Here is an 18183-nt window from a genome sequence, read left to right as displayed (position 1 = left end):
GTTGTGTGGGATACCATGGAGTATTTTGATGCCATCAATCTTGAAACTATCCCAAGAGATAAAAATATTTTAGTTGATGAGTTAGTTGTTGCTGCTTCTACCATGCAGTTGTCTGATAAATTAATTGAAGATAAAACTAAGACATATATCATTTTTAAACCTTCTATCCCAGATAAATTTGAACATGGGTAGGCCTTTGATAATGAAACACATGTTATTCACTTTCTAAATAATTTGGATAAGTTTCAGGGTTTTCAGGGAAATTCTGCGGAAGACGGATCCAAATGACTTAATTTTTAGAGAGGGAAGAGTCCTACCATATGCACAATTGAACATGACACATCTGAAAAATAGCCTACAGATTTGCCTGAAAGCAGGCAAATGCTCAACATGCACTACATTGGACACATCTGATGCCATGGGGTATCCTTTGTATTGTATTCCTAACCCTACACCCTTTTATTTCAGTATTTTATTTTGTAGGTAGATTTATGTTTTTCATGTTGTTAGGATAGTTAATAAATGAAGAGCTTATATCTTTCCCGTGCTTAAGATTATATGATGATTTTTGGATGGACGCTACTTGTGTTATCTTGTGTGTGGTGTGGATGTAGATTCTGGATTCTTACATTCCTCTGGTGCAGCAACATGTCCCCAAGTAGAACTAGATGTTGACCACTATGTGTCAACAACCCATAGCAGTACACCCCCTTTTAAGTTTTTTCGCAAAAGAGATAGCACCTGATTGATGTGTCCGTGCCATCCAAATATCATCATCAGCTTGACTTCCAAGATGTTATGTAAACCCATTCTGCATGTGTATAATGTAAATGATCTCAGCAAACCTGTGTCATGTATGTGACGACCTGGGTAAATCTACCTTTCTAGTGACGATCTCCATTTTAGGAGGTCTTTCATCTCACCGATTCATTTTTGAATAATCGACATAGTTTTTTCCTCCAGTCTTACCCCAAAGCTGGAATGGATTTTGTCGCTAGGATCTTGGGCAAGTCCTAGTGTTCTAGATGGAGTCTATGTAAAAGTGATTTGGGAATAATCTTAACTATTTGGTTAGATTATTTTATTACAAATTGCTTGGTCTGCTGGATTATACTTGTGTCGCAGAACTAGGTAGTTTGTGAGGGTCTATTACAAATGGGTTTTCCCCCTTGTGATGTAAAAAATATGTAAATCATGATGTAAAATGTCTAGTGCATGGTCCCCCATAATTTGAAAACTATGGCTAAACATTTGAGGGTTGGAAAAATAATTTATCCTCGCATAGGTTAATTAATTAAATTTTCTAGCCCAAAATTAATTAAAATCCCAAGCCAGAAATTTAATTAATTCTAAGTCCTAAGTAAATTTAAATTCTCCAAAGACAAAAATTTGTCGGTCCTAAATTTTAAAACTTTGATCCTAAATTTTAAAACTTTGATCCTTGGGGGTTAAGTCAAAGTCAAATTTTTGGGGAAATTAACTCAAAAATTCTATTTTTGAGTTAATTAAAATGCATTTAAATGAAAAATTTGATTTTTCTCAAAAATAAAATATTTCGACGGATGAGATTAAAAGTAATTTGATCTTCATCAATGGTCGAGATTACTTTGACGATGATCACTCGAACTCGCCGTTGGAGGATTTATCTTTAAAGAGGAGGTCATTTGTTAGTCGATCTATCCAATCTCTGAGTTGTGTGCTTAGCAAGAAGCTCTGGTTTAATCCTTTTCTGGATAATAAAAAAAGAGGTTAAATTCCGCTGGTGTTACTCTTCATGGGAATGCTGTAAGATGTTATATTTCATGCATACTTTTTTCTAAAGCCATTGATGATAGCTTCTAAAGAGTGATATGAGCACAAGTATTTTGTTCAATTTGCTGGGGTTTGAATAATAATTTTAGTTTTGAATGTAATAGCAGGTATCTCTATTTTTTTAAATTTAATTATTATTTTTTCTCTCTATTTTTAATGGCTGGATCGAGTTTTGCAGGGAAATCTTGAGATAGATTATCGGATGTTAGGCGGTAGTCTTCAGTTGGACCAGCGAACTCTCGATCTGTATTTCATGAAGAGCCTAGCTAAATAAGCTCCAGACTTATCATAAGATTTTCGTTTTGTGATGCATGACGGTGTCGAGCTAGCACCTCCTTTTAATTTTTTTTTTTTTTTTTTAAATTTTTGTGCAGCGTAATGATAGATCTAGCTTATTGAAGCTTTTAGTTTGTAATTATTGTAATTATCTAACTAGGTTTTTGGAGTTTTTTCTGATTTTATCATTGTATATATCGTTTGGGTGTTTTCTTTTCATTGTGCAACTGTAGATCTGAAGGAGAATTTTTATTTGAAGCCAGATCTAGGCTCTAGAAGGTAAGATCTGGCCTCAAAATCATTTTGCAGGGGCATTATTCCAATTTTTTTTTTTTTTTTTTTATCAATTTAAGGGTTTCAAAATTTAGATCTGCAGATTTTTGAGGACAAATATGAAACAGAGGATATATCATTTTAATCAAAATTTCTAGGAAAATTTTTAAGGTTTTCTGGCTACCGTTTTTTGCTGAGCTTTTTCTCTCTAGAAAAATTCGATTTTTTTTTTAAAACCCTCTCTGCCTCCATTCTTTTACATTCTCTATCTGCTGTTGCGTAATCCCTTGTAGCCGCTTGGCCTGGGCTCTCATACGCTGCCATCTTGCCTCTCCCTCAACCTGCAAGCCCTTCATGTTGTTCCTTTTTCCATCTCGACCTGCTGCCTTTCTTCTCTACTAGCCCGAGCTCCCTCTTTCGCGTGCCTTCCTCATTGCTGCCTCGTAGTCCCACCTCTCTCTGCTACATCCCTCAAATTCCTCCACCGCTGCTTGCGTCCCCTTGCTTCTCCTTTCCGGCTGCCATCCCACTGCCACTGTGCTAAACCTACATACAAACAAATGAACCCGATTTTCCAATACCGTTTTTTTTGTATTGTTTTAATATAACTTAGGTTTTGGCTTTATTAACAATTCAAATTTTTTTATTGGGTTGCTTTTTTTCGATTTGTTTTGTTTACATTTCATTTTTTTTGGTTTTGATTTTTATTTAAATTCAAAAGAAATCTCAAAAATATTTTTTATTTTATTTTTAACTTCGATTTGGATTTTGTTGTCGCACAGATTGACACGACAACGCTTAGACCGGGGGCTATCACTCTGATCCCTGATCCCTCCGTTTAAGCCTGTCTCCCGCGGCTAAGGGGGGTAGTCCCTGTGAGATGATGAGACCAACTGTCGACCAGTTGGTTGGGAGACACGAGACACGATATGAAAAGCACTAGATGGATTTGATTAATTTAGCAGACCAGTGCCTTCAGAGATTGTGGTTAAAACGATTACCTGTTAGATGATATAGAAACATAAACCGTGAACAACAATCATTTGTCATCAAAGGAATTAGCTCAATCACAATGCTCTTAGAATGACCAAAACGATATCCAAACTGAAAATTTCGAAAAGATGAATGCTTTAAAACCACCACAAGAATCATAAATCATTAACCAGATATCATATTTTGTATCTCAACTTGAAAATTCAGCATGAAAGATATAACATGATAATTCCCGAAAATAACTGGATCTGACAAGAAAATTTCCACAATATTTTTATACTTTTCAAATTTTTTTGAAAAAAGGAACTCTAAAAATTAATCTAAAACTAAGCCTTAAAAAAAAATAAAAATTTATAAATAATTTTTTTTTTTTTTTAAAAAGCAAAATTTAAAGGACTAAATTAAAATCTAAATAAAACGAAACTTAAACTAAATATAAATTAAAATAAAAAAATATAAAAATAAAACCTAAGACTAAAACAATAATTAAAGTTTAAAATCTAAGCTTAAAACAAAACTAATTAAATTTAACTAAAACCTAAGAATTAACATGGCAAATATATACATACTATAAATTAAAATCTAAAATCTAAAATGAACAAAAAAAATAATTTGAAAACGCATACGACCCTAATCGTAAAACAATTAAATTTAAACAACAGAAAAAAAATAAACCTAAGACTACGACGACGGAACTACATCAAACGTATAACTTCTGAAAAAAACAACGAACAGTCAAGAATCCGACGCTGTGCCCAAAACAAATCTCGATTTTTCATGCTATTGACTGCGTTTAAAATGGAATCGGTTTTACTTGGGCAGCTTTGATAGCAGACGGCGGCAATAAAAATGAAACAATGCTTACCTGGACGTAACCACGCAGAACAAGATCGATTTTCCTGATACTGAATGATTGGAGCTTACCTGCGGCGATGAATCGTAACCCCTGCTGCCGGCGAGGATTGGAGCATGGCCTAAGGCGGTGGTGTGAACGTTTGAATGAGAAATCGACCCGAGAATCACGAGAATGAGACCTTATCAGTCGAATTTCAACCCCCGTGCCTAGCTAACCCGCGGCCCCTTCAGGCGTTTCTGAGAGTTATGGAGCCGAGAGTCGATTTACCAAATCGTTCGACCACAAAGATACTCGTTTTCTGATGCGGATGACCCTTGAAACCGTGGCTTGATTTTACCTGCGTAACTGTGGTTTCCAGCTCTCGACGGCAGACAGAATGAAAATGAAACCACGCGAAGTCAATAAGGGCGCGTTTAATCAAATGATATACGATGATCATAACCCTTGATGCTGAATACGTGGATAAAAGACTGGAGCTTCCACTCTGATCGAAGTTTAATTGTGCATCACGCAGAACTGACTGCACACGTTTCCCTTTAAATGGCGGCTTGAAATCATTTATGGAACAGTCTTTTGTGGCCGTAATGATGCCCAGCACATGATTCTCTGCAAGCTTGCGTCTGATATCCAATCACTCTGAGGGCTTTCGACGGCAACTGCAAGGAAACCAAGTACTGATGATATATGCCTCAGACCAAAAACTGAAAATCCTGTACACAAAAACAAAACCCTAATGAAAAATCTGCATAAAGCAAGAATTTGAAACCCTAGATCAGAAAAATTTGAAACCCTAAAACAGCTGATTAATGTACAAATTTTTGGCCCCTTAACAGCCAGATTCAGCAATGAGCACAGGAATATTTTAAAGAAATAAAGATTTCAGATTTTCACTGTGAAGAACTTCAGAAAATCTCTCATGCAAATTAGAAAAATAAACTGAATGATAGACCCAGGATCAAATCCAACTGGGCTCAGCAAAAAATGCTTGCGGGAGTTGGCTGGTTCAGCCGAGAACTTCCCCAAACGCCCACAAATTTCCTTCAGAAAGGGTTTTCTGCACAGCTCAGAACAACCATCAGTAAAGAGGGCAAAAATGCTGCTAGATCTCAAAAAGTAATGGAGATACCTGCCATTACTTCAGAAACCCTAACAACACTCAAACCCTAGCAAGTGAACAAGATACCTGTGCTCACAATACTCTACAATAAGCTATTATTAATGGCTGAAAATAAAATATGCAGAAAATTAAACAATCTCACAGCATTTCAAGAGAGTAACACCAACAAGATATGGACCCCAAAGTCTTCTTTTATTAACCAGAAACAGATTTACAAGAGAGCTTCTTCAGTACCAGACTCACAGATCCCATTGATCTGAACTGACCCCTAGCACCCTACTTAAAGGAAATGATCCCAACGGCTAGTTCGAGTGATCCATGTCGAAATGATCTCGACCGTCGATGGAGATCAAGACATCTCTTAATCTCATCCGTCGAATTATTAAAAAATAATATTTTGCATGCATTCACTTAAAATATTATTATTTTATTATTTAGGGTTTTTGCCTTATTTTATAATTTTTTATTTATTTCATTTTTTTTTTAATTTTTTTATTATTTTTATTTATTTTCTCAAATGGATCATCGAACTAAGCCTTCGGAAACATCACCTAGGACCTAGGACTTAGGACTCATGCGGGGATTTAAAACATTTTTCAACCCTCAAGACACATTACATCATGACTTTTACAATTTACATCTTAAGGGGACAAACCCACCTAACATAGACCCTCATAAATCACCCAGCTCTGCGACACAACTATAATTTAGCAGATTAACACACTAGGATTCTCCTAAAGTTCTAATAACAAAATGCATCCCGGCTTTGGGGTCAGGCTGAAGGAAAACTCTGCCGATCGTAGATCGGTGAGACGAAAAACCTTCCGGGACGTAGATTATCATTAGAAAGTTAGCTCCACCTAGGCAATTTACATACACGACTCATATCTGCTAGGATTATTTACAATTCATACATGCAGACTGGGTTTACAATTAAAATGATCAAGCTGCTGATGACTGCAGGATGGCACGGACACGTCGATCAGGTGCAACCCCTTTCTGCCAAGAAAAGAGGGGGTGTACTGCATGGGGAGTTGACCGGTAGTGGTCAACAGATTTCATTTTTGGTTGCTTTTCACCTTTTTTTATTTTTTGTTTTGATTTTTATTTTTGTTTTAATTTTTTGATATTAATTTATGACTTTGGTTTTATTTGTGTTTTCATTTTTTTTCTAAATAAAAACTAAAAAATAAAAAATAAAAATATTATTTTTATGTAACTTTGAAATTTCTAAAGGAATTAAATCTTAAGACTTTGCACTTTCACATTAAAAATTTTAAATTTTTATGTGGCCCTTGGCCCATTAAAAAGTTAATTCATTAAGTCTTTTGGTTTTTGTTCTTTACATTTGTCATATTAAAAAATTTAATTGATCATTTACCACATTAAATTTGCTTCACATTAAAAATTCCTTAAGGAATAATTAAAATTTTAATCTAAAGTTCATTTTTGGGTTTTTATTTGTGTTAAGGGTTTTTGGACTTTAAAAATTTAAAAGGAAAATTATGTGGTATTAATTTCTCTATTGTCAAACACGCTTAAAATCATATCTAAAGATTGACTATAGGAAAATTAACAAATTTTCTAGATCTGGGTCATTAAAGAAAAACCATTTAAATTCTAGGATTGTGAATTGCTTAGCATTTGAATTTTATGATTCTTCATGGTATTTAGATCGTTCTGAATTTAATTGCTAGAATATTTTGCATGTTAAGATCATTGTTTCTTCTGAATAGCTTCATTGTGTTTCTTCAAGTATGTTCATGCTTAATTGAGCATCTAAGGCACTGGTCTTAAAATCATTTCTATCTTGTGGTTGTGTCTTATTCATCTCAGTTGATATATATCAATAACTCAGTTAATCAGAATTTGTCTCATTTTCATTAAGTTATTCAGCCTTAAGTCTCTTAGAGCCTATGTTCCACAGATTTTCCTCATTCATTTACCCCTAGGGACTACCCCCCTTGACTTGTCTAGGAGAGAGTCTAAACATAGTGAGTAAGGATTAGAGTGACAGCCCGTACTCTTGAGCGTTGTCGCGGTGCCTAGACACTTTGTGCGACAACAGGGTCCACAGAGCTCATTACACCCTCTCTTTGTGTGTGATTGGATCTCCTTCGAGAGACACTCACGCAACTCTCCCTGTTGAGCACTTTGGGCTTCTCGGACCATTCTCCCTTCAAGGAGAATGTCCTATGCTGGTGCTAAATCAACACTCCCTCTCAACGAGAGGGGTAATCTCCACAAGCCCCAGCTTGTCTCTGAAGTACATGAACTTCTCTTTGGGCAATGGCTTCGTCAGAACATCAGCTGTCTGTGCATCGATGGAGATGTACTCGCGCCTTATTGTTCTCTTCTTGTACCATGTATTGGTATTAGATCTCCGGGTACCCTGTGTTGAAAGGAGTTATTTGCTGTGCTTGGAAGGTATTTCCCGGAGTCTGTACAAGCTGCTGTGCGTGCTTCCTATTGAGGCTGGGTCTGTATTCATTCCAGCTGAGGAAACTACTGAGTGTGGAGGAGACTATTCTGAGCGTTATGTAACAGGTTCCTCTTTATTTTCTGTGTCCTGTAGGCTCTGATTAAATGACAGTGTCCCTCAATCTATTGCTGTTATGAATCTGAGTTGTTTTTCAGTGAAGAAACAAGGGTCTTATAGCTGTAGCAACCACATTTCAATGATGTATGTTGTGTTGGGTTTGGTATAAATATGATACTTCTGGTCGGAAATGTCTCTATAAGTATTTACTTGATACTGTATTTACTTCTTTTGGAATAAATTATTAGAAGTGCACCTACAGCCATGTACACACAAACTGTTTGACGAAATGTTTCAGTGACAAACCCATGTAAAACTCAGAAACTTGAGGTGAAATCCTAAGATATTCCAAGGGGGTATCTTACAAAGTTTCTCTCTAATCATTCACTTGCACTGCTGTTTACATGCTCTTGGGACTCTAACTTTGGAATCTAATTTGTTCTAAAAGTTGCACTAATTCTCCTGCACACATTGTGAATGATTTATCACTGCTGATTCATGTTTCATTATTTTATATTGCTACATTTCTATACATTTGAGTGCGTTTGATAAAATTCTGTGAACATCTCTTGATACTTTAATGTGATAATTAGCCAATCTAGTTTGACTTAAGACTGTCATGATTCCTTTTCTAAGTCAGTTCAGCACTTCAAGACTCTTCTGTTATTGGATAGTCACTTGATTCATAATTTGAGGCACTTGTGTTAATCAACTTGCATGATTAATGACTTCTTTCCCATACAAGGCAAATCGGTTATTTCTGACTCACTTCATAAGTCAAGTTCAAGTTAAGAAGATACTCACGCCTTTTGCAACAAATTTAGCTTGTTTGACCATAAAGATTCCCCCCTAGACTAGGATAGTTTCCTTTCATTTAGTATGAAGAGTGGGGCAAGGTCACTGAGGTTGACAGTGGGTGGCTTGGCTGAGAGTTGCCTCTAGACTCTCCTGTCGAGGTTAGGACTTTTTCTCCTAGTTGAGAGTATGAGCGGTAACAAGACTATTGGGGAAAATGGTAAAATAGTTTTATGATTCCAAACTGCTATTTACAAGAAACTTGTGTTAGATCACTCAATAAGGTTGGATTTATGAAGACCATGGATTTTTTCATCACAATTGAAAACTTTATCTAACCCAGACCACTTAAGGATGTAATCGTTTCCTTGCACAATCTTTCTTAATTTTACATTATAGTTGCAAATACAAGAACCATTTTGTTTAACTTCTCCTTTTTATCATCTGTTATTATGTCAATAATACTTTTCAATATAAATATATTCTTGGTCACTGTTCTCTGTTGTTTTTAATTCTCTCAGGGTTTGTGCCAGACAACCAAATACATTTTCCTCGATATCTAATATGCTCATATGCTGGAAAACAATCCCTTTCCTGACAATTGTTTGAACTGTTTCTTTTAATTAGTTAGGAACTCAATCGATCTTGATTCATACAAACCCCCTCCAGAGCTCATCCAGATACTTCCAGCAAAGGCAGCAGTAAGGGATTCTGATTCTGGTCAGCAAATTGGACCTAAGAATGCAAAGTTTGTTCTGGTGTGTGTACACATGGCACCTTATGAACTGAATGCTCAATTAATGCTTGCACTAAAGGTTTTAGAAGAATGTCGCTGACAGTTTGTTATCTGAAGACTTCCAATGCTCAGAGGAATTCAACAACTAACACAATGTTTTTTTTCCTTGGTACAGGGTGTACAAGCTTTGCTAGACTTACTTTTGGCTGTTGAGGGTTCAGTTTCAGAGGCAGCTAAACTACTGGGGTAATGACCGTCTATATGTCTGTGAAGATACATTCATGTGCAGATAGACTTTCGCTTTTGCATTTTTATCGGATTTACACACAGAGATGTAGACAAAAAATATACGGACAAATATGAGATAATAATTACTTGATTATTGAGTGATGCAATGCCTCAATATAAAGTAGGATAGGAAGGAGTGCGTTACATAAATTTTGAATGACAAATGCCTAATCACTTAATAACTCATTATATATTAAGTGATGATTAAATCATTTTATTAAAAGCACTCGAGTCATTTATTATGGTTTTATTACATGACAAAAGTACATCTACTGCGTCTTAATCTAATTATGGCCATTATATCTTACACCCTTGCATAGTGGTCATATTACATATAACTCCTTGTTCGAATAGGAAACATTTGGACCAAGCAAGACAGATGCAGCCCACTTCAAAGTGATGCCTTTAATTCGTATCTAGAAATGAACTGAACCTGGCATGGTTGATGCGGAACAACTTATTGCACCACCATCGATTTCCCATTGAATTCCCTGCTGGAAGAGAGTCAAGGTTGGCTGAAACATTCATCCCTGCTACCATTGATGTAGAATTTGGAATGTTATTGTACTCTCTTTCTCCACACTGTAACGAACAAAGTTCGTACTATGCACTGATATTCAGAACACTTGAACACGAAGACATCCATTGAGGATAAGAAACATATATATTGAATAGTGTATAAAATAATTGATATGAGATGATGATTGTTACAAATGAGGGCCTGCTTAGATACCTAGGCAGGCGCAGTTTTACAAACGGTCATCTCCTTAGAGACATACCTCTTCACTTAATTAATTATTATTTGATTATTATTTAGCTATGTTGCACGGGTTCGCGAACCCGGGGGTGGGGTTCTTGAACCCGTCCCGGGTTCTCGTCCCCAAGTACCAGATTTGGGTACGGGTGCTTTTGAGAAGAACCCATAAGAACCGGGTTCTCCATTAAAAAAACTTCAGTTAGAGGTTCACACACAAATTGGGGTCACCGGGGCACGTTGGACTCAGCCAAAACCCTTTTTGGGTTTTTCTGGGCTTATTGTGGAAAGACCAAGATTAATTTGGCAGAATTTTCTAGGCAGATTTGAGGAGTCAAACAGGGGTCTCAATTCAGCTAGCAACTACCGAAATTCCAAGGTCAACATTTGGCCAATTCCTTCATGGGTTTTTTTTGGGTTATTGGTGGAGAGCCCGGGGTTAATTTCCCGAATTTTTTGAGCACCGGAGAAGTCTGTAGCAGCGATTTCTTGCAGCCAACAGTGTAGATTTCAAAGGGACAACGTAGAGCTTGGTTGGGGAAAACCACACTTGTGTCCGAGCAGGTGATTTCATCACCTGGTCATTGTTAGCTTGCCTTGAGCAAGTCCAGTTGCATGTAGTCTGATCTTATCTTGTACCCAACATTTATCTCAATAAAATGGCTCAGCGCAAAGTAGATTTTGGCATTTTCTGGGTGTTTAATGTGGTGTAATTTTATGTGTGTTTTTCTATGTTTTCTTTGTTCATCATTGTAAATTTCCATTTGGAATATTTCAGTGGTATTAGATTCATAATCTTGGCTCAGCCTATGGGAAACCGTTCATTCTATGATAAGACTAGAATAACAAGCTAAGAAATCATGGGATCCAAAAAAAGATTAAAATCAAACAACATGGCAATAACCTTGAATGAGGTGATTAAGATGCAACAAATGATGATTGATGTGGGAGAGCAATTGATTCACTCTACAATTGGGAATCAGGACCATTCTCCATTATACAACGAATTCGCCATGCCCAAAATTATGGCTAATGCATCAAGATGGCAAGACATGATTGCAACTGATGTGGAGTTATTGGCAACAAATAGGAAGGACCCACATACACCGAGTCGATTGCGAGTATCAAATACCCGTCTATTGGTTGCATTCAGGGGGTAGCTATTTGGCACATGTGGCTTCTAGCGGTCTTCGGTACTGCATAGTGGTAGGCACAGGGTAGTTTAGCATGCATAAGATTAGTTCATGATATATGGTGCCTATATATTGATCGCATGCAAGGACTAGAGATGAGGCGCGGATGGATTCTAGCAATTGTCAGAGCTATGCCACAACAAGTCCAACTATGGGATGTGGGGATTTAGTTGGTTGATAGTTCACTTTGTCTCGTGATGAGCGGAGTCATGGTAGAGAGTGATCTAGTTCACTCTTGGGTTGGCACATGGGGGTTCGCAGAGGCCTTCATCATATGGCGAGGCAAGCTTTCTCTATTGCTGCATAGGTTCAGAGTTAGATTGGGATGGGTAGGCTTTGGCGTCATGGAGATGCCTAGGCAGGATGTATTTCACCTATATCAGTATTTCACCATCGGGTTCTAGGAGAGGAGGATACAGTGTACACACGATGGGCAATCTATTAGAGCCAGAGTGATGCAGCGACAACATGATGGCACCCTTTTAAGGCTAGCATGAGACCCGATCATCACAGTACTTGACGGCTCAATGACCTATAGGGATGAGCTAGCTACTACACGGGAAGATCATTTAGATTCCCCATTGGGCTTTAGTGAGTCGCTGATGGCGTGGGGAACTTCATCAACATGGCAGGTTGGTCAACAGGAGGATATCAGGAGAAGCTCATGCAAGGGAGACTTCATTCGCATAGGGATTGGGTCATATCTTCAGGGGCCCACCATCAGAGTGCATGAGATGGACTACTCAAATAATGAGTGGAGCAAGGGGTGCTTCATGTTGATCAAGTTGGCTTGGGATTCTAGTATCGAGGGACTCCTTCACTACAGTGCAGTGCAGAGATCAGGGACGATTTAGTGGCACATTTGGGACCCTGGTATAGTTTGCAGTGACTATGAGGATCCACAGTCAAAGAGGGCGCTTGTTCAGGAATTGCTTGAGGACAAGCAATTTTTGGTGGGGAGGACTCTAATATCCTCAATTTTGATTTTTTACTTGAGGGGATTAGTGGAGTTTATTGGGGAGGTGCTAAGCATTACACAATTTTGTGATTTGGGCATTGGAGCTTTTTGGCATATGGGACTTAGGAGAAATATAAAATTATAGCTCTAGTGGAATGTGGGGGCCACAAGAGAAGGAAATTTGACCCAATGGAGCAATTTGCACTAGTGAGAAGAGAGAGAAAAAAGAAGAGGTGTGAATTAGTGGAAGGTGAGGGCCACCAAGGGAGAGAGGGCCAACAATTATAAATAGAGCTTGGAGGTTTCCATTTGGTACTCTTGATCATTTGACAATTTAACATTAGTTCTCTTGAGCTGCTTAGCCAAGAAAATCGTGCGGTTCAACACAAGGAATTCTCGAGCGGGAATTCCATCCTCATTTTAGAGAACTTCAAGTGTCTCCCTAGTGAGGAAATTGGGGAGCTTAGTTTAGAGTTTCCCTTGAGCACATTTATAGTCATTTCCTTTAGTTGGAGTGAGTTTTCCTTGGACGCAGAATATAAATTGTGGCTCTTGGGAGGGCCAGCAAAAAGGGGAATTTGGGCCAGCCAATTAGCAGAGAATCCTTCCATAAATAGGGTTGGAGTTTCTTGTCAATTTGCAGGTCTGTTGGTGAGGAACTTAGGAGAGATGAGTTGCTCCAATTATTGGCATTCGCTGGGGCTCATCGGGCATTCTTACGCAATCACTTGGGCAAGGAGAATCTATGGTGTGGCTATGAAGGAATAAGGGAAAATTTGGGAAAGAGATTTTCTAGGAGAGATTTGGAGCATTTTATAGCAGATTTCATCTACAGCCAGTTTTGCTAGCTAGTCATAGGTTCGCACACAAATTGGGATAACCAGAACACATTGGACTCAGGCCAAACCCTTTCTAGGTTTTCTGGGTTTATTGAGAGGCCAAGATTAATTTGGCATAATTTTCTAGGCAGATTTGAGGGGTCAAACAGGGGTCTAAATTCAACTAGCATCTAGAGGAGCTAAGGGGAAATTGGCCTGAAATTCTAAGGTCAACATTTGGCCAATTCCTCCGTGGGTTTTTGTGGGTTATTGGTGGAGCGCTCGAGGTTAATTTCCTGGAATTTTCTGAGCATCGGAGAAGGCCGTAGTAGCCATTTTTTCCAGCCAACAGTACAGATTTCAAAGGGATAATGTAGAGCTTGGTTGGGGACAACCACACTTCTGTCCGAACAATTGATTTCATCACTTGGTCATTATTAACTTGCCTTGAGCAAGCCCAGGTGCATGCATTTTGATCTTATCTTGTATGCAACATTTATCTCAATAATATGCCTCAACACCGTGCAAATTTTGCATTTTTTGGGTGTTTAACGTGGTGTAATTTTATGTGTGTGTTTTTGCTATGTTTGCTTTGTTTATCATTGTAAATTTCGATTAGGAATATTACAATACAAATTTCCATATGTGCTCCAATTCTTCTCCAACAAGGGGATGAAGTCACCTGAGAGATGAGCCTCATGGCTAACTGCTGTAGAGGAGGGCTTGTTGCCCCATGAATTGCCCATGAAGAATAGGGCTTCTTAGCCCCCTTGTCTCTAATTACATCATATCTTGCAAATCGACCAGGGCTAGTGGAAAACTCTGCAAAGGCATCCTCCACCTCGTCAAGGGATGCTCTATCCTGAAAAATTCGCCTCAATGCATGATTCCTCCCTTGTGAAATTTCACCATCCATATGAGGAGGGAATCTGTCGGAATGCCCACCATTCAGCCACTCATGGCTGTAATATTTTGGGTTCAATGAGTGAGCCAAACAATGCAAAGGTGTGCAATTCTTGTCCCATCTGCTGACAATAATATCCTGTATGGTGGTGAAGAAGGCCTCTGATGATGTCTCATACTCAGGGCACTCACTCTCTAAAATAATGCTCCTCACATACTCAATCATAAAATCCCATCCCTCATAAACCTTTCCTTGGATGGGTTGGTCTGTATCTGCAAATCGTAGCAAAGAAATGATAGGTTTCATGATCTTAATAAGTAGATCTAACCTCTCCCACCAAGCATCATCTAACACTGTGTCCTTCACTCTTCCTGAGGTTTCTTGATCTGTCTTTCTCCAAAAGGACCAAAAATATGAAATAACCATGGCTCCAAGAGTGGTCTTGACCTCCCCCAACCTCTTCAACATGTTGAATGAAGAGGAAAACTGTGTATCTGTAATCTTCAACAATGATAGATTGGTGTACTCCTTGTAGATTGTGAGGGCATTTGTATGATTTTGTACAAAATTGCGGATATGTCGTGCATCCTCAATAATACTTCCAATCCAAAGCACATCAGAAGCAATAGATTTAAGTGCTAAATTCAAGGAATGGACAATGCAAGGTGTCCAAAATACTTGTGGATATTTAGCTTCCACAATCATGCCAACAACCTTGCAAACAGGTGCATTATTTGTAATGATTTGCACACAAGAATCAATACCTACATCTTCAATAACTTTAATGAACAACTCATCCATATATTGTGCATCGTTGTATTGTCCAAGTGCATCCATTGATTTCAAGAAAACTGGACCATTCAAGGAAGACACCATGAAGTTGATGAGTGGGTGGCATGTTGGATCTATCCATCCATCAGAAACAATAATAACCCTAGATGTTGGCCATGCTGATTTAATGGGCTCAAGCATTTTGTCCACCTCTTTCTTTGCCTTAGTCAACAATGTGGTTCTATGCTTCTCTGACCTAGGTGATGCAAGAGCATCTTAAATATTTTTACTCTATGTAATTTTATCCTATTTCTAGAAGCTTAGATTAGTTAAGTGAGTGATGAGGTGTTTTTTTTAATAGATGGCTTATTAAGTCAAATGAAGCTTCTAATTATCCAGAGATTGGAAGGTGACTGTTGTTAGGATTCATTTTCTTATTTTGGTGAGCTAGATCCTATTATTATGAAATATTGTTGTAACCGAAGTGTTGCCACATTAATATAATAAGTGATTGCCTATGAGGGTGATAGTGTGGTTGTTGAAATAAATTTCCTGGCTTTGTTAATGCGTCTTTTCCAATGATCACAATTATCATCATGAAAGGGTCGGCTGGCTGTAGTCTTTTGGTATGCTGTGAATTTCGTTCATGTTGTCTGTGGACTAAACGAGTGCATCAATAAATTGGATTTGCACAGTGTTCATAATGGTAGTGGATGTGACTGAGTCTGTTAACACCTTTTTGATATGGCGATAAGGCAACGATGGAGGCTCTTTTCCTCCAAACACATTTGTCCTTCAATCCAGTGGCGAATCACGACTCCCAAATAGTGATGACAAACTGTTCAAACCATTGTGAAAAGCTGATGTGCGACGACACAATATTAATTTGATTTTTTTCTTGCTTTTTGACTTCTTGAAAGCATCCACAGGCATCACTGTAAGCATTACAGCGTGGACCTTTTCTCTGCAAATCTTGTGACCACGCGTGGGCTGTGTGTATGGGAAGTTGAAGGTGATGTTGGTTTATTTTTTAAGTTAAATCAAGATTAAGGCCGAAGGTTAAATTTTTGTTTAAATATTATTGATTTTATATAAAATCCTTGCTTATTCATAATTGAATTATGTTGGAGATAATTGTCGATATCATCGATTTTATTGAATTTTAAAATTGATTTGTTTATTGAGAAATGGTATTCAGAGTTGGAAGAGGTAGAGGTCGACCGGTTGCAGATGTGGAATCGAGAGATGAAGCAAGAACTCTTCGATGAAGGCTAGAAGCCATGGAGGCTACCAGTCATCATGATCACACAGGGGATACCAGTGAGGAAGAAGAACTTCCAAAAGAAGAAGAGAGAGCTGAAGAACTCCTAGAAATCAGATTTCTAAAGTTCGGTTTTGGTCCGGTTTCGGGTTGAAGGCAAAAGTACCTACATACAGTGGTAGTTTAGATCCAGAAGAATTAATAGATTGGATTAATGCTATGAATAAGCATTTTGAGTATGCAGAGGTGCTGGAAGACAAGCAAGTCAGATTTGTTGTTACGAAGTTGAGAGGACATGCTGCTTTATGGTGGGATGGAGTGCAAGAGGAAAGGGCCTTGAAAAACAAAGCCAAGATCAAGAGCTGGAGTAGGATGACTGCTAAACTGAAAAGTAAGTTCCTTCCTAAAGATTATCAGTTAATTTTGTTTAGAAAGATGCAAAATCTTAAGCAAAAGATGATGATTGTTAGGGAGTATATAGAGGAATTTTATAAAGTAAATATTAGATCAGGATACATAGAAGATACACTTGAGAGAGTTGCCAGGTATATCAATGGATTAAGGTTTGATATTCAAGATGAATTAAGTTTAATGTCCTTGAGATCTATTGAGGAAGCATACCAGGTTGCATTGAAGGTTGAAGAAAAGTTGATGAGAAAGCAAGGTCAGAAAAAGAGAACAAGAAGTGTCAGAACAAAAGAGTAGCAACAAAAGGGAGAAGCGAGAATCTGAAACCAACAGTCACAACCCAAGAAAACTAGCAATGTTAGAGGAAGGAGAACTCCTTCTAGGGGTGGAGGCAAAAGCAAAGATCAGGTGAGATGTTTCACTTGTGGACAATTGGGACATTATTCATCTGAATGTCTAGAAAAAGTTGGAAAACAAAAAGGGATACAATTAGCACAAACTGAGCTAGAACCTGAACCTCCAAAGGCAGTGGAAGAATGTGTCAACCCACCAAAAGAAGGAGAAGCTTTGTTGTTGAAACAAGTGTTGGATGTAGATGAACTTGTGCAAAGAAGAAGCTTATTCAGGACGACATGCAAGGCAAAAGGTAAATGTTGCAAATTAATTATTGATAATGGAAGTACTGATAATTTGGTTTCTACAGAGATGGTGGAGAAGTTGTAGTTGGATAGAATGCCACATTCTGCACCATACAAAGTTTCATGGCTACAAAAGGGACAACAAATGTTGGTGAATGAACAATGTCAGGTGGAGTTCCAAATTGGCCAATACAAAGAATGAGTTCTTTGTGATATTGTGCAGATGGATACTTGCCATGTCTTGCTTGGAAGACCCTGATAGTACGATAGAAGGGTGAACTATGATGGTAGGATGAACACTTACAGTTTTGAGAAGGATGGACAAAATCATGTGTTACTACCTATAAAAACTAAAGGTACTAGAGAGGTAGCGGATCCAAACATATTATTAATGAGCGAGAAACAATTGGTTACCAGCAGTGCAAAAATTAGAAAGCAGGAGCAATCAACGGAAGTAGAGGTGACCAATCTACCTTCAACAAATCAGAATTCATTTAATTTCGAAGATGAAATGTTTCATAAACCAGAAAATGTAAAATCAGCAATACTTTCCATGGCAGAAATAGTTATGACATAGGAGATTCAACTTAATAAACAACAATTCACAGTACTAGAGAATTGTGGACAGGAAAAGCTTGAAAAGAATGCTACAAATGACAAGGGAGGAAGGAGTCTTGAATAGAAAGACAATGTGGAACAGCAAACCCAACATGCATGGTCTCAATTGATCCTTGCAATTTTATGGATTTTAATTGCTTGGATAATGAAAAGAAGGATATGCCCAATCAAGGAG

At 37.9% G+C, this 18183-nt stretch overlaps 1 protein-coding gene across 1 annotated transcript in view; it reads left to right on the top strand.

The window, feature by feature from the left end:
- LOC149205891 (uncharacterized) overlaps window positions 1-18183 on the top strand; it is a 427798-nt gene that overhangs the window by 217054 nt on the left and 192561 nt on the right. Inside the window, exons 3-4 of the mRNA XM_089393578.1 lie at window positions 9289-9419; window positions 9573-9643. Coding sequence (XP_089249704.1) covers window positions 9289-9419; window positions 9573-9643 — 202 coding nt within the window. The remainder of the gene's footprint in view (window positions 1-9288; window positions 9420-9572; window positions 9644-18183) is intronic.

This window comes from Pinus tabuliformis, chromosome 1_2, assembly GCF_031772625.1.
Source record: "Pinus tabuliformis cultivar Carrire ecotype Pingquan chromosome 1_2, CPIR1, whole genome shotgun sequence".
In the NCBI taxonomy this organism is placed as follows: domain Eukaryota; kingdom Viridiplantae; phylum Streptophyta; class Pinopsida; order Pinales; family Pinaceae; genus Pinus; species Pinus tabuliformis.
This window is presented reverse-complemented; position numbering and strand designations above follow the sequence as displayed.